The sequence below is a fragment of the Mchenga conophoros genome, linkage group LG20 (genome assembly GCF_057382185.1).
Source record: "Mchenga conophoros isolate Kocher_MC1m ecotype Shallow Benthic linkage group LG20, M_conophoros_male_GT1.1, whole genome shotgun sequence".
Classification (NCBI taxonomy): domain Eukaryota; kingdom Metazoa; phylum Chordata; class Actinopteri; order Cichliformes; family Cichlidae; genus Mchenga; species Mchenga conophoros.
Window position 1 is genome coordinate 29,520,046 of NC_140545.1, and position 21,643 is coordinate 29,541,688.

The 21,643-nt window shown below is 43.3% G+C and overlaps 2 protein-coding genes across 3 annotated transcripts in view; one reads left to right on the top strand and one right to left on the bottom strand.

Annotated features, from left to right (window-relative positions):
• The first annotated feature begins 3,638 nt into the window (after nucleotides 1-3,638).
• LOC146551067 (vasopressin V2 receptor-like) lies at nucleotides 3,639-15,453 on the top strand. Its single transcript, XM_085261053.1, has 7 exons — nucleotides 3,639-3,717; nucleotides 8,046-8,320; nucleotides 9,253-9,498; nucleotides 9,879-10,025; nucleotides 10,101-10,323; nucleotides 13,157-13,402; nucleotides 13,796-15,453. The coding sequence occupies exons 1-7, from the start codon at nucleotides 3,639-3,641 to the stop codon at nucleotides 13,975-13,977; spliced, it is 1,398 nt and encodes a 465-aa protein (XP_085117179.1). The 3' UTR covers nucleotides 13,978-15,453.
• Nucleotides 15,454-15,498: 45 nt separating this feature from the next.
• The window catches only part of LOC146551068 (monocarboxylate transporter 1-like), a 31,705-nt gene continuing 25,560 nt past the window's right edge, over nucleotides 15,499-21,643 (bottom strand). For both annotated transcript variants that reach the window (XM_085261052.1, XM_085261051.1), the window contains 3 exons: nucleotides 18,897-19,040; nucleotides 17,996-18,790; nucleotides 15,499-17,857 (listed from right to left, as the gene is read on the bottom strand). In XM_085261052.1, coding sequence (XP_085117178.1) covers nucleotides 17,592-17,857; nucleotides 17,996-18,790; nucleotides 18,897-19,040 — 1,205 coding nt within the window. In that variant the 3' untranslated portion in view covers nucleotides 15,499-17,591. The remainder of the gene's footprint in view (nucleotides 17,858-17,995; nucleotides 18,791-18,896; nucleotides 19,041-21,643) is intronic.

Here is a 21,643-nt window from a genome sequence, read left to right on the forward strand (position 1 = left end):
TATATAATAGTACTATGATAGATATTATATTCAAGATTTCCTAATTATTGTATGAATAATTTGTGAAACTGCAAAAAATAAAGCACCTGTTTGAGATCCAACTAATGCTTTCTATGTATCTTATTCTGGATCGATTTCTTATTATTATGGAAAACTGTTATAAACCGTGCACTAAAAATCAAAACATTAACCAAACTGTTGTCACCTACTGAAATATAGCTGTTCCAGCTTTGCATTTCACATCATATTGTGCAACCACAACATTTTGATGCATGGGTGGATGGATAGCTGAATGGATAAATTACTGTGCCTATTTGCACCCCCCATATTTGCATTCTTGGACACCTACAGAGCAGCTTTGCACAATTCAAAGATAGAAAAAGTAATCACGTAAAATAAGCTGGAGCCCTTCAGTTCCTCCACTGTCTCTTTAATCAGTGTTTAGAGCCTGAGCTTTGGGCTTACAGGGATTACTTGCACTTACACCTCTGGTCATTTTTATATGAACCACTGTGATAATAAATATATGGAAAATGTATCGCAGCCCTGCTTCAAATAACTAAATATAAATAAAGTAACTCAGATCACAGATCAAGTTGGTCAAGGGCAGTCTTTCCTTAGACTTCTAATGGAAGTATTTTTGCAACCAGAAGTCGCCCCCCGCTGGCCAGTAGAAAGAATGGAGGTTTAAGGCATCAGAGATACGGTTAACTAAAAACCTGTGGAGCATCCATCCATTTTTTACCTGCATGAATTTATTTTGGCTTGTTTTAAATGGGAGGGGCCAAGGCTACAGGTGTTGTAACATGGTGTTAATAACAGTAATTATGTAATGTGGCAGCCCTCTGGTCACATTTCCTTCCGTCTCGTCTGTGTTGTTGTGCAGTTTTCAGAGTGGGCGGGGTTAATTAGCGCTAATGGGCGCACCTGTTCAGTCTCCGCAGAGCATTTAAGAGCTGGCTGCGTCGTTCTCTCCCCGTCCACCCAGCATCACAGTGTTTGTTTGGGTCCCTTCAGCCTCATTATTTTGTGTTTTGCACTACACAACACCAGACGTTTCAATACTCCTCCAGCTGCTGATGCGCCGATAACACTAACAAACCCCATCAATTTAATTATCGTTTTGCTTCTTATAAATACAATTAAAGATCAATCCTATTCACAGAATTACACACCCACCATGGTGGTATTTCCATTGCCCTCCATTTAAAGGTAAAAATACAGCATCAAATGTAACACAATAAACATTCAAGTGATTGTGAAATATCCCTTTATAATCAGTGACAATCAGTTAATTGAAGGCTTAACCAGAGTGTTTTTAACTTAGAGGTTTCTGTTTGTTCACAGTCTGATGGTTAGAAGGTAAAAGGCCCACCGTTTTAAAAGGGTGGAGTTACATAGACTCACACATGTGTCCTACAGATTGACATATGCTGGGTGTGTGCGGTAATTTATTAAGTTACTGTGAATCCTTTCGGCCTTGAGACAGTTTCTCCATCAATCATCACAACCAGCTACATGAAAGTATCTGTTGCAGTTTAACTACACTTCTGATGACTAGTTATGGAGAGTAAACAGGCAGAGAGTCTCACCCTGACGTAAATCCAGATTCAATTTAATTTGGTTCAACTTTATTTATATAGCACCAAATCACACCAACAGTCTTCTCGAAGCACTTTATATTTTAAGGTAAACACTCCACATTAATAGAGAGAAAACCTCAACAATCAGCACTTGGCAAGAGTAGGAAGGAAAAGTCCCTTTTAACAGGAAGAAACCTCCGGCAGATCCAGGATCAGAGAGGGGCACCTATCTTGCGACTGGATGGGGTGAGGGGAGGAAGAGAAGAAAAGGACATGCTGTGGAAGAGAGCCAGAGATTAATAAGAACTAATAATTACATGCAGAGAGGTGTATGAACACATAGTGAGTCATACATCATGAGCATCATGGGAATCCCCCAGCATAACGTATTGCAGCATAACTAAGGGAGGATTAAGGACCTCCTGATCCAGCTCCAACTATATGCTTTAGCAAAAAGGAAAGTTTTAAGCCTAACCTTAAAAGTAGAGACATCTTTTAAGTTCAAACTAGAAGCTGGTTCCACATAAAAGGGGCCAAAAGGCTGAAGGCTCTGCCTCCCATTCTACTTTTAAATCCTCTAGGAACAAAAAGTAAGCCTGCGGTCTGAGAGCGAAGTGCTCTAATGGGATAATATGGTACTATAAGGTAATGAAGATAAGATGGGGCCTGATTATTCAAGACCTTGTATGTGAGGAGCAGGGTTTTGAATTTGATTCTGGACTGAAGAGAAGCCAATAGTGAGAAATATGTTCTCTCTTTCTAGTCCCTGTCAGTACTCTCACGGCAGCATTTTGGATCGACGGAAGGCTTTCAGGGAGTTTTCAGGACAATTAAAATGGATCAGTAGCCATTTTTGGATAAAATCAACATTCAACTACCTGTGTGGCTTTTTTTTTTCTAGAACCAGGCCTCAATAATGGTTTCCAGTTAACTGGAAATAAAAGACAGGAAGCAAAATATCTCTCACCCGTAGCTGGAAGTTGCAGATCTATGAAAGGTTAGACTTTACAAACAAGTAAAAGGACTTTACAGTCTTTTCTAAAAGGCGCAGGAAGCCAGTACACTGACACAAGCTGCGAGACATCAGTATGCATGACCTGCCTTAAAAGGACAAGTTTCTTCAGTAGGAACAGAGCACAGCGGGTAATGAAGGGATTTGCTGACCAAAACAAAAGTCTTTTTTTTGACTGCCGTGCAGCTAAAAAAACCAACAATTCACACGTAAACTAAAACTAATTGAAGCCTGGTGTTCATGCTTAATACTTAACAGACATAAGAAAGTTGTTTATACACAAATGGCGGAGCAGCAATGAGCCTCGCGCTCGACTGTTTCTGTGTGTATGTTTAAGGTTGCTCTGCGGGCCCCTCGATAATTAGAGGCCTCTCCAAATGAGGGAGCAATCGAGGGGAAGCAAGCAGATTACCGCCCCGTCAGAGGGAGAAGGAATGAGAGCGGGAGAGGAAACTGGAATGCAGGACAGCGAGATGCAGAAGAAGGGAAAACAGTGGAGCAGGGGTGAGAGGGAAAAAGGTTGCTGAGAAAGACAAGTCTCCTTCTGTTGCTGCTGCCTTCTCATTTCTCTCCAAAAACCTGAGCTCCCATCTGTCACAACATCTGACACTCTCTCTGCCCGCCTGTTCACACCCCTCTCGACCACCCGCTGATGCAAACTCACACGTACGCATATTAGTTTGCGCGTATGAAGGGTCTTTGATCATTTCTGGAAGCCTAATAGAGAAAATCTCATTTCATCTGCTGGTGTATGTTCCCCATGATCTGCTCTGAAGGGTGGATCAAAAGCAGGGCCAACAGCCACATGTTTAATATCAATAATCAACAGGAAATCACATTAATTCGCAAACACTGCCCGGGCACTCCTCACTCCTCCTCTTCTTCTTCCACGTTCATAAAATCCAGAAAGGCGAGAGAGAGAGAGAGAGAGGGATGTGCTAAAGAGGAGAGAGAGGAGAAACAGCAGAGCGAGTTGGCAGAGGTCACCATCAGTGTAATAAGCACACAAACGCACACAGACACATGCAGCAGACACAGCATGGATGCAGCTAGTGTGTGCAACAGCAGATCAGGTTGTCCTGGCTCCTACAGATGCTTCACGGGACGCTGAGGAGGAGGTGAGTCGGCTCCGTCTCCTCGTATTTCCCTATGATTTTCCTGTTTTTCATGAAAATGGGAAATTAAAATCTGTACAGATAGATGTTAATTTTAGTCACGCACTTTAAACCTCCTGTTTCATGCTCTTTAGGGTTGTTGTTTTTTTAAATCAAAAGCGGTAGAGGATTGCAAAAAACGAGTAAACTGAATTGATTTTTAGCTTTACGGCTTCTGCAAAGCAAATTATGTGTAAAGCAGCAGGTGTCCAGCTTTCTAATAGGATTAAAGGAGCTGAAAGGTGTCAACAAACTCAGCTCCGTGGGCTGGAGGGAATTCTCTGTTCATCTCTAGTGCTTCCAACCTGACACCTCCGGCTGACTGGAAAATATTTTCTCCTCTTCCGACTGAAATTCATGATGTTCAAACTGAAGCTTAAAAAGAAAACAGAAAAGACTAAAGAAAACTGATGATTTTAGCTTTAGCTTTGCCATTTTTGCAAAGCAATAGGCAAAAAAACTTCAATATAAAGCAGGCGTCTAGCCTTCGTCATCAGTCTCGGCTGTTCAGTTTATTTAAACAGATACTGGAGTGACTCCTGTATTTAGCTCCTGCGCAGACACCTCTGGCTGAATGAAAAATACTTTCTCACCTGCAGACTCTAACATTTACATCCTAAAGTGTTTCTTTCTGTCAGACTTGGCAATAATTTCAACAAAAACATAGAAAAAGAGGAAACACAAAAGAGATCTGATGACTTTTCTTTAGTTTTGACATTTAATTAGCATTTTGTGAATGAGTTTTAACTGCTGCAGTTTTTTATTATATAACTACTGGAGGATGAAGTTAAAAATCTGTTAAAGTATATATCCTATAATAAATTATTAATATTACTGTATCCATGCAAGGTTTTACTGTTGGAGTTCATTTAAATCATTTTCTGTCTGCTAATGATCGTTTTTTTTTTTAAATCAATAATTTATCTGCTGATTCTTTTATTGTAAAAATTTGGGATTAAATCAGAAACTCGGCCATGATCACCTCAAATGATTTTTAAAGCAGCTGCCAGTTCAGATGATTCACTGGCAAATCCCTTTAGCTGTTTTTGTACAAACTGAATTTAAAAAAGATGATGTTTAAAATGTAAACAAAACGGACTGCAATGATGTGCTAATGTCACAAACCCGCATTTTATTCACAATAGAGCACAGAAAACATATCAAATGTTTAATCTGAGAAATCTGACAGCATTTTAAAAAAAATCCTTTTTAAATTTGGTGACATTAACACATCTCAAAAATGTTGAGGCAGGTGTTTAAAAGGCTGGAAAAGTGGTACTTTTAACAACTGGAGAATCACTTTTCAAGTAATTAGGTAAAATGGCAACAACTAACATTGACTGTTTGATGTGAAAATAGCATCTTGGAGAGACAGAGTGGATCTATTTCTGAATAATGTTCATCAATGTAATATTGTGAAAACTCTGAATACTCATCATCTACAGTATGTGATATCATCAAAAAAATCTGAGAATCTCGAGAAATCTCTGTGCACAAAGGACGAGGTTGGCAGGTATGCCTGTGATGGACGGGTCTTCCGACAGCACTGCATTAAAAACAGACGTTATCACTGCATGGACTCTTCCAGGAATCATTGTGAACAGTTCACGGTGCCATCGACAAACGCAGTTATAAGCTCTAGCATGCAAATGACAATGAAGGTTTGACTGGATTTATATTTGATGACATCTTGATTAAAGGCATTTAAAACGTGTGACATCCTCCTGCGACGAGCTGCTTTTTAGTAAGCAATCAGAAGCATGTTGCATTGTTATCCGCATACCAAAGTGTTTGACTCCAAACGTGGATGAACTTAGAACAACCTCATTAGGAGCTCAGATCATCAAAGTATGCGAGCAGTTTGCTGCGTTTAATCCAAATCCTGACCTAATTCAGTTTTGCCAACACAAGCAAACGCATCAGTTGACGAGCTCTGTGTAGACCAGGGGTTTCAAACTCCGGTCCTCGAGGGCCAGTGTCCTGCAACTTTTCCATGTGTCCCTGTTGCAACATACCTGAATACAATTAGTAGGCCATTAGCAAGACTATAGAACCTGACTGCATGCTGAGGTGAACATTCAGCCATTTGATTCATGTTACAGCAGCTCATGTGTGAATGAACATGATGCAATAAAAATACTTTGAGAAGTATATCTTTCCAAACACATTTACTTAAATTTACTTGAGTAGGGTTAGGGGTTGCCACTTCAGCATGCAGTCAAGTTCTATACTCTTGCTAATGACCTACTAATTTTATTCAGATGACACATGGAAAAGTTGCAGGACACTGGCCCTCGAGGACTGGAGTTTGAGCCCCTGGTGTACGGTGCGAACGTCCTTGGATGTTCCAGCATCAGTGTGCACTTCACGGGCAGTTTGGTGCCTCCTCAAACTTGGACTTGGATCTGATTTCATGACCAAGCAGGACATCTGTCTGATTTTGAATGCCATGTGTGGAGTTGCACCGGGAACTGAATTAGGACCTATAGACTTTCAAAAATGGATTAACAGTTCAAGATAAAACAGAACACTGGAGGCATATGGATGACATGACTCATGACCCAGGTGTGAGGTCATCATTATCCATGATGATCTACCCACTTCCAGCGAGTCAGTGGGTAGACCATGCTATAACCTCAACCAAGACGAAGCTTTCTTTTTCTACTGCCCAAAGAAATTTGTTGTCTGAGACTAAGAAGTGTTTTATGTCTGCAAATGCTGCATGCATCTACTGATGTCTGTCACACTCACCTGACTACAGAAGCACTTAAAACAATGAAAACTATGCAGAAATGGGCCTGTAAAATCAGACTTGGCCAGAGGTTCTTAGGACACTTGAACAGCTCTTTGCACACTTGGATTTTGTAGGTCCAACTTTGCTTTGGGTTTGCTGGGAAGCTGCTTAGGTCTACCTTTACCAGCCACTTCCATGTAGGGTTTAGCAATAGTTCAGGAGAGGGGATTTATTCACATACAGAATAAATTAGACTGCCCCGGTGCTCAGAATCTACATCAGGGCTGCCCAATCCCGGTCCTCGAGAGCTACTATCCTGCAGCTTTTAGATGCATCCCTACTCCAACACAGCTGAATCAAATGAATGGCTTGTTATCAGGCCTTTGCCAAACACGATGGCATGCTGAAGAGGTAATCAAACCATTTGATTCAGCTGTGTTGGAGTAGGGATGCATCTAAAAGCTGCAGGACGGTAGCTCTCGAGGACCGGGATTGGGCAGCCCTGATCTACATGATATGTGCTGGTGGTGATGAAGATGGCAAAGGAGGATTGGATAAGGAGGAAGCAAGTCAGAAAGGCAAATAACAGAAGAGCCCGGAGCTTTAAACCGCAAAGAAGAGAGGCTGATTGGGTAAAAGGAGGAAAAGAGAATGATTGGCCTACAGTAATGATGTTGATACTGAGTTTGATGGGAAAGAGGAAGTGATGTAAAGAATAGAGTAGCAGCCTGAACACCAAGGAAAATCAAACAGATTAGCTCTTTATTGAATAAATGCATAAACTTCATAAATGATTTAAAAAAAAAACTGTTTTGGACGTTATTTAGATTAGTGATTATTTCAAATAAATACTCAAAGAATTTGGGGAAAATGGGTGTAATGAGTACAATAACTGAAAGAATGGAAAAGAAGAAAGAAGAAAAAAGAAACAAACAGTGCATCTGACAGAAAAAGAAGGGGAACATTTTCAAATGTTTTTATAGGATCTTATACAACAGTGCCATTTGTCTGGCCCATTTGGGATCAAATTGGTCTTTTTGTGTCCCGTGAACTAAAAAGAGATCAACACTTCTTCCCTAAACAAACAAATAAAGGGGTGGAGGGCTTCAAGAATCACAAACAAAGACACTCGGCAGTTTTTACAGTTCAGTGCACGCACGCAGACACAATCATAGAGCCCACAGGGCTCATCAGACCAAATGTGAAGGCAGTAATGAAGTCCTGTTGTTTGGCCAGTCTCCAGTGAACATCATTACAAACTTACGGGCAGTTAGGGATTTCCCCAAAACTGCACCTGATTCTAAGAATTTAACAATAAACTTTTTATAGTGACTGAAAATACATCAAATTAAGAAAAAATTGAATAAATAAATAGATTTTAAATTAACTTGAGTGCTGTACTTCAACCCCCTTTTGAGGTGCTTGTATTAAACTTTCTAAAACGTAATAATAATCACCTGTATACAAAAGATGGACCAGGAAAGATTAACGTTTGTTTCACAGTTTTCCTTCATAACGATGTCATCGTCTTGTCTTTCTGTGGTGTTCCTCTCCTGTCCCAGCCAGCATGTCCGTTTCTGTGATAACAGACACGTATACGTCCATCGACCGGCCGGCGGTCTCTGAGACCCCCACCGGTGCTAATGCTACAGAGCGGGAACGAGACGCCCTGCTGGCCGTGGCCGAGGTGGTGGTGCTGGCGGTCATCTTAGTGATGGCGTTACTTGGCAACGGGCTGGTCCTGGTGGTGTTGCTAAGACGAAGGCGACACCACAACCCCCTGCACCAGTTCATGCTGAACCTTTGTGTGGCTGACCTGGTGGTGGCGCTGTTCCAGGTAGCAAACACTCATTCACGTTGTGGGTTATATGTGTGTTATACAGGTGTGTAATTGTAGTATTATCTGAAAATATGTGCAGATACAATAATCTGGAAATGTGATCTTTTTTTTACAGTTTGTAAACAAATACATAAATCTGGAAAAAGACAAACACACTGAAGTCAGCAAATGTCTTCACAGGTTTCCAAATATGCACACCTACATGTAAATGTGAACTAAACTGGGGTAAAAGTGCACATGAATCTATTATGTGGGGCGACCGTGGCTCAGGGGGTTGGGAAGCGTATCTGTAACTGGAAGGTCGCCGGTTTGATCCCCGGGCTCTCTGTCCTGGTGGTTGTGTCCTTGGGCAAGACACTTTACCCTACCGCCTACTGGTGTTGGCCAGAGGGGCCGATGGCGCGATATGGCAGCCCCGCCTCTGTCAGTCTACCCCAGGGCAGCTGTGGCTACAACCGTAGCTTGCCTCCACCAGTGTGTGAATGCGAGAGTGAATGAATAGTGTAAAGCGCTTTGGGTGCCTTGAAAAGCGCTATATAAATCCAATCCATTATCATTATTATGTGCACAAATACTTGTAATTTTTCATTGATTTTTTTTTTTTTTTTGGTGTTTTTTGTATTTTGTTCACAAATTTGAGATTTTAAATGTACATGCAAATTCAGAAAAGTGCACAGAAGTCTTTCAGTTTTTGCATTAATCTGTAAATTTGAACTGGAATATGTAAATGTGCTCTGGGATTTATGAATGAGCACACTAATCTGTACCTCGAGATTTTTAATATGCACAAATGTCTGTGTGTGTTTGTGTGCACGTGTGTGTGCATAAAATTTGTGCATCATATACCACAACTCTCCACAGAGAAAATATATTGCGACATGTTACTTCAAAAGCATATATCCTTCCTCCCTCTCCTCTTCCTCTCTGAGGTGTTGCCCCAGCTCGTGTGGGACGCTAAGGGACTCTTTCCTGGTCCTGACTTCTTATGTCGCCTGGTGAAGTACCTTCAGGTTCTTGGAATGTTTGCCTCCTCCTACATCATCGTGGCCATGACAGTGGATCGCCACTATGCTATCTGCTGCCCCCTGCAGGCACATCGCAGCGGGGCCACGAAGCGCTGGAACAGCTTCATCGTGCTGGCCTGGGTACTGTCGCTGCTGCTCAGCCTGCCACAGGTATGCCAAAGAGGCTGGCCACAGATCTGCTCCTGAGATGCATAACTTAGGTTCTGATTACCGTTAGGCTCTTAAAATTAACATTAAAAAGAGAAGAAAACAAGGTGATAGTCAAAGAAAGGACAGGGGCATCATTCTGGTCTTAAGCTGTTACTTTAAAGGCCTATCATCAAATTCACATATGTTTGCCTTTAACTTTGAAGATAAACAGAGGTAGTGTCCCATTTTGTCACATTTCCAACCAACACTTTTATCACGTTAAAACACGAAGTCGTAAATAAGCACCGTGCCAATTAAAATCTTATAGAAGAGAGCACAAACACAAAATCAGACTGTTTGCTGTTTCCATCATCTCCACTCATCTCTTTGCTGGTTTGCAGGTCTTTATCTTTTCCCGTTCTGAGTTGGCTCCAGGTGTGTATGAATGTTGGGGCAATTTTGCCGAGTCCTGGGGCCTCAAAGCCTACGTGACGTGGATGACGCTAGCCATCTTCATCCTCCCCGTTCTGATCATCACCATCTGCCAGGTAGAACAGAGAGAACCAGAAGACAAGATGCTTCTGGAAACAAAAATTTACCCTCTCTCGTCTTTCTTCCTTTAGGTGCGAATCTTCAAGGAGATTCATAACAATCTGTACCTGAAATCAGACTGCCGCCTGTCCCCCGCTGCTCTCCCTCAATTAAGAAAAGAAACCCAGAGAGGAAAAAGAGGAGGAGGAGAAGGAAAGTCTAATGTCCCCTTCTATGTTTCCCCCCTCGTGTACAACAACCCTGGAAATGACTGCAGTTTGGACCCTGTGTCCACCTATCAGCACCTCCCGATGGGTGATCATTCTTGGACTCTACAGTAGCTTTGCATGGTTCAATAATGATAATAATGCTTATTTATCCTACACTGAGCCTTGAGATGGACGTATCTATAAGCCTTAAACCTGCAATAGTTTATAATGGCCAGCAGGGGTCGACTGCTGTAGTTGGTAAAGGACAACAGTCTGTAAAGAAGCTTATGGAGAAACAACCCTCATGCTAACTCATGTTTCCTGATTAGTTTAGGCGCTCAGTCACAGCTCTGCAGTCCTGTTGAAATCAACATGATGTTCATTTGGTAAATTATGGTCCTCACTGGTCTGCAGACAGTTAATTATGTATATGAATTATGGAGTGTTTTACCACATGACTGGCACGTCACCACCTAAGAATGTGCACTGTTCTTCAGTTTCTCAGTCAGCAGTTATGAATAGAATAGAATAGAATAGCCTTTATTGTCATTGTACAGAGTACAACGAAATTGGAGTGCCACTCCCTTGGTGCAAGTTTCAATAATAAATATAAATGTAAAATATAAAAAGTACAAAAAAAACAATCGTAAGTACTCAAACAATAGTATGTACAATATATACAGGATAGCAGCATTAATATAATGACAGTATGAATAGCAGCATAATATAATGACAGTGACGGTATGGAATAGGTTCAATTGTTTTTGTGCTTATTTACTACGGTGATAGCTCTGGGAAAGAAGCTATCCCTGAATCTGTTTGTCCTGGTTTTATGTGACCTGTACCGTCGGCCTGACGGTAATAGTTCAAACAGTTGGTTGCTGGGGTGAGAGTGGTCCTTGATGATATTGCCAGCTCTGCTGAGGTACCGAGAGTTTGCAGTGACCTCCAGGCTGGGCAGAGAGCAGCCAGTGATCTTCTGGGCTGTGTTGATGACCCTCTGCAGTACTTTCCTGTCTGCAGCTGAGCACCCTGCATACCATGTTGTTATGCCGTACATTAGGATGCTCTCTATGGTGGCTCTGTAAAATGTCACCAGCAGCCTCTCCTCCAGGTTGTTCCTCCTGAGCACTCTCAGAAAGTGGAGACGCTGCTGGGCCTTTTTAACCACCGCTGTAGTATTTGCAGTCCAGGAGAGGTCATCAGATATCTGCACGCCCAGAAACCTCATGGAGTGTACCCTCTCCACACAGCTCCCGTGAATGTAAAGTGGGGCCGGGTCTGCTCTGCCCTTCCTGAAGTCCAAGATAAGTTCTTTAGTTTTCGTGGTGTTCAGTTGGAGGTTGTTAACTGAACACCACTCAGTCAGTCTGTTGACCTCATCTCTGTAGTCCGACTCATCCCCCTTTGAGATGAGTCCAACCACTGTGGTGTCATCTGCGAACTTTATGATGGTGTTTGAGAGATGGGTAGGGGAGCAGTCGGATGTGTAGAGCGTAAACAGGAGGGGACTCAAAACACATCCTTGTGGAGACCCGGTGCTGAGTGTGATGGTGCTGGACCGGTGGGGGCCGAGTCTGACAGACTGTGGTCTATTTGTCAGGAAGTCCTTGATCCAGAGGCAGATGGGGGTGGAGAGTCCCAGGTGAGACAGTTTCTGGACCAGGATCTCCGGGATGATATGATTGAATGCTGAGCTGAAGTCCAGAAAGAGCATTCTCACATAGCTTCCTCGGTGCTCCAGGTGACTCAGCGCAGTGTGGAGCGCTATGGTGATGGCGTCCTCGGTGGAACGATTTGTCCTGTAGGCAAATTGGTGGGGGTCCAGAGTGGGAGGCAGACCGGCCCTGATGTGCTGACAGACCAGTCTCTCAAAGCACTTCATCACTACAGGCGTAACTGCAACAGGCCTGTAGTCATTTGGGCTGGCCACAGCTGTCTTCTTGGCGATGGGGATGATGGTGGAGGTTTTGAGGCAGGACGGTGTTTGATGACAAGGAAAGGTTGAAGATTTTAGTGAAGACTCCGGTCAGTTCGTCAGCACATGCTCTGAGAACCTTTCCATGTATTCCATCAGGACCTGCCGCCTTCCTGGGATTCACTGACCTTAGAACACACCTCACTTGGTGCTCCCTGAGTGTTAGTGTGCCAGTGCTGGGGGCGGGTGGAAGTGGTGTGGCAGCTGAGGGCCTGGTCGTCTCAAATCGGGCGAAGAAACGGTTTAGATCCTCAGCCAGTGAGGCATCAGTCCTAGATGTTGCCTGGTTATTGCTTCTGTAGTTGGTAATGTGATTGATCCCCTGCCACATTTTTCTGGGGTCGTTGTCAGCAAAGTGATCTTCAATCCTCCTCCTATAGGCAGCCTTAGCTTTCCTGATGCCTCTACTCAGGTCTGCCCTGGCCGCCCTATACGCAGCCCTGTCCCCTGACTTGAAGGCAGTGTTGCGGCTTTTTAGGAGGGATTGCACTTCGCTATTCATCCAGGGTTTTTGATTTGGAAACACCCTGACCCTTTTGTTGACGGTGACATTGTCAACACAGTTCCTGATGTACGAGAGTACAGTGTCCGTGTACTCCTGGAGGTTGTGGCTGGAGAATAAATCCCATACAGTTGTTGAGAAGCAGTCCTGCAGTTGAGAAAGGGCATGGTTGACATGTTGGTGCTGCTCAGGTAAACTAAACTTTCCATAAAAACTCTTCACCCATTTCTGATCATGCTTCAGGCACTTGACTTATTGCAGTCTTACTCCTAAAGCAATGTGGTGGTAGAAGGTGACTAAGATCTGGAGTATGCTCCTCATCTCATGCCTGAAATTAGCTAATATGTGCTTTTACTACAATCAAAAAGTTATATATAAAAAATTAATAAATAAAAATGTAACCATATTTATGGTCTTAACTCATGAAATGAGGAAATTCAGGGAGAGTGAGCGTCACAGGAATGTTTTTGTCCTCCTCGTCAGCTCAGCTGCAAGCCGGCGTCCCACCAGATCCAACAACGCCCTCTGCTGCCTGCTCACCACACCCCACCAAACTGCCTCCTGTCAGAGGTGGAGAGGTAACAGCAGCCATGTCAAAAACGGTGAGGATGACGCTGGTCATTGTGCTTGTGTACTCGCTCTGCTGGGCCCCGTTCTTCAGCGTCCAGCTCTGGGCCGCCTGGGACCCTGACCCACCTCAGAACGGTACACACACACACACACACACACACACAGTCCTGCCAGACCAACTTGATGTAATTTTAAGGATTTTTTTGTTCTCTACATCCCTAAAAAAAAATTAAATAACTTTACATAAATACCTTTAACCCAATTTAAATGGAGCAGTAATCTGTCAGGGTGTTTCTCCGCCTCTCATCCTGTGACAGCTGGTGCAGGGTCCAAACTGTACAACTGTACAACAATGAAGTCATTGTGTTAACTTTAAAACTCTCTAATAAACTTTTATATACAAGACTACAATAAGTACCTTTAGGGCTACCAAAGATACCACCCTGAAGCAGAGTTTGACTTGATGGCCTGATCTGCAGTCCCCTGTGCCATTTACGGACCTCCTCCTCCTCCTGTGTGTGTACACAGGTGTAGCGTTTACCCTGCTGATGCTGTTGGCCAGTCTAAACTCCTGCACCAACCCCTGGATCTACTCCGCCTTCTCCAGCAGCGTCTCCCCGGAGCTTCGTCTGCTGCTTCACTGTCGGCCGCACACTCGGCGCCGAGCTTCCGAAACAAACGACTCCACCATCACGCACACCTCCAACTGAACACTGGACACGATGAAGGGCAACTCCCTCTCAGTGGCACAGCTGAGTCGGCTGATGTTTAAGGAAATATTAGTTGAACTTTTAAAATGAGACCCGAGTGAACCCATGTGAAGGGGCGCTGAAAATGAACAGGGGTGAGTGGAGCGAGGATTTTTATTACAATAGAAATATGTGGAAAAAAATTCTAAAACAAAAATGTAACTGTGTGTATTGCCTTAGCCATGAAAAACACAATAACTACATTATTGGGCTTCGGCACTGCAGAGCTCCATCACTCACACACCCTCCATGACACCATGGAAACCACGAGTCTCTCCAAAGACTACAAAAATCCATCTTCCAGCACCTGTGAGGCTCATTTCTGGGTCGTGTTTGTTAAATCTGAATGTTAGAGCTATGCACTCATTCCATTTCATTAGGTACACCAGTGCAAATTCTTAAATCAGCCAATCAAATAACTTTGTCTGCACGACTGAAAGCACCATGTTGAGACAACCAGCTGAAGTTCAAACCGAGAATCACAACAAGTAATTTAAGTGATTTTGGAAAAGGTGTGATTGTTGGTGCCAGACAGGCTGGTCTTTCAGAAACTGTTGATCTGCTGGGATTTCCACACACACACACAACCATCTCTGGAGTTTACAGAGCTGTTAAGAAAGAGAACATATCCAGTGAGCAGTGATTCTCTGGGTGGAAAAAAGCAAAACTATACAATAACTCATAACTCCTGGCTATAACCAAAGTATGTAAAAGTAAAAGAGGCAAAAGAGCATCTTTAAATGCACAACATGTTAAGCCTTACAGCAGATGGGCTGCAGCAGCAGATAAGCACGCTGGGTGCCCCCCCTCTCAGCTAAGAACAGGAAACTGAGACTCTAATTTACACATGCTCTCCAAAATTGGATAATGGAAAATTAGAAAAACATTCACATGGTAGGGGTCAGAATTTGGAGTGAACGAGCACGAATCCATCCCACCTTACACCAGCAGGCCGAGCTGCTGGTGTGGAGGATATATTCTGGCATGCCTTTTGCCACGTGGCACCAAATGAGCGTGGTTTAAACACCGCAGCATACACACAGATTGGTGCTGTCCGACCCTTCTATGTCTGATGGTTGCATCCAGCAGGATAACACATCATAGAACTCAAATCATCTGAAACTGGTTTCTTGGATTTGTATGTCCCCCTTGATCTCAAGCCAACAGATAACAGATGTGCCATGAAGAATCAAGGAAGTCTAACCCTGTACTAGCAAGGTGTACCTAATGAAATGTCCAGCGAGTGTGAATTTGTCATCGAGTTTCACGTTTCTCTCTCGTCAAGCTTCTGTAAGTATTTGCTTGCTGTGGTAGCTTCAGGTATATAGAGATGCCTCCTTTACAGGATTTGAGTGCAAGAATTTAAGTTTTATATAAAAATGTTAGACATGTGTAATGACTGTAAATGTACAGTTTTTCTGCTAATTTTGAAAAAAAAAAAAAAAAAGCTTTATTTTTAAGTTACAGAATCAATACAACAGGTTTCATTTTAAAAACTGTTTATTCTCAACACTCAAAATAATAAGAACACACATAAAAAAAATCCACAGCAAGTAAAAGAAAAAATATTACAGAAACTAAAGTTTTGTCCGCTTTATAAAAACACTAAAAAAGGCGACTATTATAATACCGTTTTAAAACCCAGTTTAAATGAAACAGTATCGCCTCCTTTCAGTGTGTCACTTCACAAAACGCTCATCCTGAAAGTAGAACAACTTTAAATTTGAAATGACCATAATTCAGAAAATAAAACCTAGAATAACAGTTTATCGATTACCAACAAGTTCATGAAGGTCAGTTTTTTGTTTTTATTTATTTTTTAACGGAGAAAAAAAATCAGGGTTTGGAGCAGTCGAATGTGGCCGTACCGATGCAGCAGATGCTCTTTCCCCTGAAATATGAACCTGTTGAACAGGTGGATACTTCAGCGAGGAGAGAGACCAGTTTCCCCATTGGTACCAGTAGTACCTTTACAAAAATACACATGAAGAAACAAATTCACACTTTGTAATTAATCACTTTGAATACTAACATTTGGTCATATTTAGTCACCAAAATACATAATAACATAATAAGTATCCATTCCTACTGAAAGGGAAATGTAAAATCTGTCGCCCAATCGGAAGCTTTCCTCTGTGAGGAAGGAAATGCTCGGGCGACCGTGGAAACGTCTCATGTGGGCAGGGACTTTATCCGATTCTAAAGCTGGTCATGTGCAATATTTCTGTTACTCTCAACGTGATGAAAACAAAGATGATAACCGTGTTAGTCCCTCTCCCAACACGTTCTCAGCTTTCAGCCCCGTTAATTCACCCGGTTAAATCTGTCCTCCTGATATGAGTAATTCTGTACACTTCACAAACTGACTGAACTTACAATGAATGAAATGACAAAATCCCCCCAAACTTTAAACCTACCTGCTGGAACACAAACACACCTCACTCACTCACGTCGCCACTGATCCAAATACATTAAACTCTATAAAAAGGACCTCGTTAGATTGTCGTTTCCTGAAAGCTAAAATATTTTACTTTTTTTGTAGGGATTTGTAGAAACTGAACTAAACCGTTTTCACTATTCAAATACCACAAATGTGTTGTTCTGCGCCCCAAAAATTACATTAAAAAAAAAAACATTTTTGTAACAATGTTCAGAGCACACAGAAGCCACCCAACCATCCATCTACTCCGCACAGCTTCACCCCCTCACACGCACCAACGTGTGGTGCCGTTTATTACCCAACCCAGCCTGCAGCTCACGTGGTGGATGCATCAGCAGGGTTGGAGCCCGTCTGTGTGACCTGTTCCGATGATGTTCATAATCTTCATCAGTTCAATAAAAGATCAGAGCTGCTCTGAAATTCCACATTTCTGCCTCCATACCTGCATCCTGACCTAGTTTCATACCGCTCAGAAGATTCCTACATTACAGCTTCCTGATTTTCCACAAACAGGAAAACTGATATTTGTTATTCTACATTCCTAAAATGTTAAAAAGAAGAACCTTAACTTTTCCCTGTGTTGTAGTGAACTACTTTTTACCCCATATTTTTTTAATTAATTAAAAAAAAATCCTAACTAATATTATGATTAACAATGTGGATGCGAGCGCTTACATCCAGCCCTTGAGCAGTGAAGTGATTGTGCAGAACACGAGGGAGAAATTTCTGTATTGTAACATGTATGGTGACTTATTAAAAAAAAAAAGTTAAAAAGTGTGCGCACGAGGCCCTGAACCTTTGTGACAGCTTGAGACCCTGAGACAAAGTCCTCGTTACTTTCCGGGATGGTTACAGTCACTCCGTCTACTGTGCGTCTATCTGGTGTTTATGCAAGCAGCACCGCCTGGAACGCTCTCAGTTCACCAAAAAGGCACGTCAAAGACCAAAAACCGGAGGTCTGAATGAGGCCGAGCGCAGATTCACATCAGCGTCACCGCAGCAGGCCTCTGGTTTTAATCATGGAGCGGTTTCTATGGCTTCAGGGTGGTGTAAAAAGGGATTATTCTCTATAAAGATGCTGTGTGGTTGTAACTGCAGCTCTCGTGCGTGTTCATTTCTTCTCAAGTTTGTCCGTTTACACTGTGTCCTCATCCATCCTGGAGACTTCGTCCATTGTGACAGCTGCTGGTACGCCATCCTCGCTCGATTTTGCCGGAGAAGAAGGCGGCAGCATGGCAGCACGCTCCTCCCTCTCTTTTTGCTCCTCCGCTTTCTTTTCTCGGTCTAACATGTGGTAGTTGATGCCCATTCCCACAAAGAGGAAGATGCTTCCTATAATGAGGACGATGCCGCAGGTGATGTAGGTGAAGTCATAGTGTTGGTAGTAGTTATAGAAGCTGCCTGGAGGTGGGCAAAAGAAAGGAGATTCAGATTTTATGATCTGCGTCAACATTTTAACAATTATTACACCGATAATCTTTGACATCAAGTTTTATAACAGCCCAAATCTCCACCCTCCCTCTCCCTGGGATGTCTTACCTGTCAGTGGTGGGCCCAACAGCACCGGCCCACACTCCACGATGGTGACCAAACCCACAGCTGAAGAAAACCTCTGAGCCCCCACCAGGTCCATCAGCGTCTCAAACAGCACAGAACTCAGCCAGCCAAAACCAAAGCCAAAGAAGATAGCGTAGACCACAAATCCCGAGTAGTCTTTTGAAATCGGCGCCAGCACGTGACACACACCGTTGTACAGGACGGATGCAGCAAAGTAGTACTGGATCCTGGGCCGGACCCATTTGGTGTTCGCCAGAAAGCCCATTGAGGGCCGAGCAAACATGTCGATGAACGCCAGCACTGACAGAAGGAAGGCCGCCTTTTCTTTGCTGATGTCCTTACTCTTGGCGTAATTGGAGAGGAAGACGAGCGGAGAAAAGAGACCAAAGAACATGACGAAGTTGCCCAGCAGGTAGAGCAGGAAGCCGCGGTGCTTGAAGAGCGTCAAGTCGATGAAGGAGTTGATTTTCTGCAGCACCGTCCTCTTGGGCTGAGGCTGCCCTGCTTCCACCGCCTCCACTTTGGGCGGCTGAGGTTTGGGGCCGATGGGACGCATTAGCGAGCCGGCCACGCAGCAGTTGAGCAGGAGTCCACCGAGGATGAGGAAGCTGCCTCTCCACCCAAACTCATCGTACAGCCAGGAGTTGAAGGGAGCCAAGGTCGACAGAAACACGGGGCTGCCCGCCATGGCGAGGCCGTTGGCGATGGGCCGGCGCTTGTAGAAGTATTTACCGATCATAGTGAGCGCCGGATTCAAGTTGAAGGCCAGACCCAAACCTGGAAACGAGGGCACAGAAACAACATTAACAAGAAAACAAAACTCAGCCATCAAAAGAAAGTGTCATTTTGAGGATTTACTCAAGAAAACTGATGAAAAACAAACCTCCAATTACTCCAATGAAGAAGTACAGCTGCTGCACCGTGTTGCAAAAAGAAGCTGCAACCAGACCAGACCCTGACAGACAACCGCCGAGGATGATGATCGGTCGGCTGCCGAATTTATTCACGAGGATGCTGCTGATTGGACCTGGAGAGGAACAAGAGAACGGTAAGAAAGAGAACCATCACCAAGTAGAGTGATAGAAGAACAGAGTTAAATATTTAAAGTACATCTGTGGCCAATATTTTGCAGCCAGCACAGCAGGGAGGACTAACAAGCTGGTTCAGCAATTTCCCATTTTTCACCAAAGAAGAAGAATATACACTTTTTGATCCGTGCCAGTTTAATTCCACCCAGTTTTTGAGCTTAAGTACAAATTTTCTTTTCTTCTACCATGTCAGAACTAACTACGGTATTTTCCTTCTTTTATTTATTTATACATACATGAGATTTAATCTTTGGTTTAAATAAAATGAGGTACTTAAGATGTCTCCTTGAGTTGCTATTAGGATTATTAGGAATTCCACCTTTTTATGCCGCACTGAAAACAACTTTAAACCATTTCATGATAAAAACCAGCAGGAAACTGAAAATCTGTTTACTGATATTTTAACTCGTGTTTAATACGATTAAATCCCCTTTAAATCAATTAGAATGACCAGAAGCCAGATAATTGGCAGAAGTTAATCTAATTTATATTTGTTGAGCTCCTGACATGAAATACTACTTTTAATAACTGCGTGACGGACTGCCTCTGGTAACACCACCCACTCAAACATGTGTCTCAAGTTTATGCCATATCTACACCATCAAAGAGTAAATACTCAAAAAAAATGTGTAAATTAAATTTAGGGCATCTTACAGACATGGATTCAATGCTTTTAAGACCTTAAGAATTACAGACAGACTGGAGAGCAGATTCACCAACAGGTGGTGCTATGACAGCACAAATGAAAAACTGGGACAATGCTTGCATAACAGCAAGAGTTATAAGATGTTCACTAGAGAAAGAGGGGAGGAAGGAGTGAGACGGGAAAGAAATGGGTGAGGAGGAGGAGAAGGGAGCCAGGCAGAGGAGGCCCACGTGTCTCCGCCTGCCTGCCAGGCTCGCTATGAATGGGCCTTCACATGGATCCAGGCTGACAGTGAACACTGGCTCTGCTGGATACGAATACAAACTGAAGGCCTGCACATGAGCCTACAGTTACTGCTCGTACAGCATTTTGTTTTCTATAATGTAAACCAAATATCTTTGGGGTTTACACCAGTCAGGAGAAAGATAAGATTAATGGTGACCAATTACAAATTAGAAACATTTCCAAGTTTCCACTCACATCTGGTCTGACTCCCAGTGAAGACTAAAGTGCAGTTTCGCCACTTGTGCGTTTTCCCTTGGGTTCATTTCATTATTAAAGGTGTGAGAGGTGCATTTAAGTCGACCCTTATGTACCAACCATGACTCAGTCGTTTCCCCTCACACTTCAGGTACAGCATTAGTTAACTTAATTCTGGTATTAGCTCCCTGAAGTTAAGATAAGACATTTCTGAAAGCTGCACGGTCAAAGTGGTGCATCTTGGTTTCAAAACCAGCACATCCTTTACATCTGTGAGGCTGACTAACACAAGGACAGTGAGCTTTTTCAACCCCAAAGGAGCTGGTTGGCTCCTCCTTCCTAAGGAGGGACGGACACTGAAAGACAGCCGTCACGGCTGATTAGGGATAAACATCAGGATAGTCATGGCTCATCAATAGGGAACCTAAGGTGACTCCACAGCTTCCCAACCAGACATTTATCACAACGTGTTCCACAGCAATATTTTTGAAATCCTGCAGTCATCAATAAATAATTTGTAATCATGTCCAACAATAAGCTCCAAGAGGACAGAGAGAGGAGGACAAAAATAGAGTCTTTAAATATTCATGATTTTAGAAGACTCAAAGACTCAAGTGCACTTAGCCAGCAGCCATTTCCATTTCACTCGGCCTGGGTCCTTCACGTAGACCACGGTGGCCTTGCCCTTCAAACTGGGCAGAAGGCCACAAAGACCGAGGGCGCTCTGGCTGCACGAGCACTTACTCATGCACCGTCTAAATACCTCTGTCTCGGACAGCTCGCTTCTGTGTTGTGTCTGTCCCCGACTGAGGGTCTGACCGGCTGGCACAAAGCCCAAGCTGGGCAGGCTGCCATGTTCAGGGTGGTGGGTTTCCACGTTCGAGTCAAACGGGTAAAGTCGTGCTGTGCTTAAAACAAAGACTTGTGCCTGCTGTCAGAGCTTGTTGGAGCTTCACGGTAAACTGAAGTGAAACTGCACAAAGACAGGAATAAGTACAAACCCTCAGCACACAGGCTGCACATAAACAACTCCTGACAGTGTTTGCTGGCAAAGCACAGAGAGCAGTGTTCTCAGATATTATATAAATGATCCCTTCTCCCCCTCCTTCATTTGCTCCCTTTCTTCCTGTGACACCACAAAGACTTGTCCTCATCTCCACTCTGACACAGCATCCACAAGCAGAGAGCAGTCAGGTGTGCAAGCATCTAATTTTAGCACCGACCCTTCTGCTTCAGTCCAGGACTAGATTTATTTAAATAAAAGCATCCCAATAACAGAGCGCTAGCATGTCTTAATTTCATTTGTTTCATTAAACAACGACTGATCAGACTCCGTGGCAAAAAGAAAACTGCAGAAGAAACAGCTGATTGGATTTGCCCCAACAGTTCTACTGCATCACATTTCTCCACCAGCCA

Bases quoted from the DNA above. Each gene is read 5' to 3' on its own strand.
- LOC146551067 (XM_085261053.1), top strand. From the start codon at position 3,639: ATGCAGCTAGTGTGTGCAACAGCAGATCAGGTTGTCCTGGCTCCTACA. The intron at 8,321-9,252 runs GTAGCAAACACT...TTCCTCTCTGAG, and splicing joins TGGTGGTGGCGCTGTTCCAG to GTGTTGCCCCAGCTCGTGTG. The intron at 10,026-10,100 runs GTAGAACAGAGA...TTCTTCCTTTAG, and splicing joins TGATCATCACCATCTGCCAG to GTGCGAATCTTCAAGGAGAT.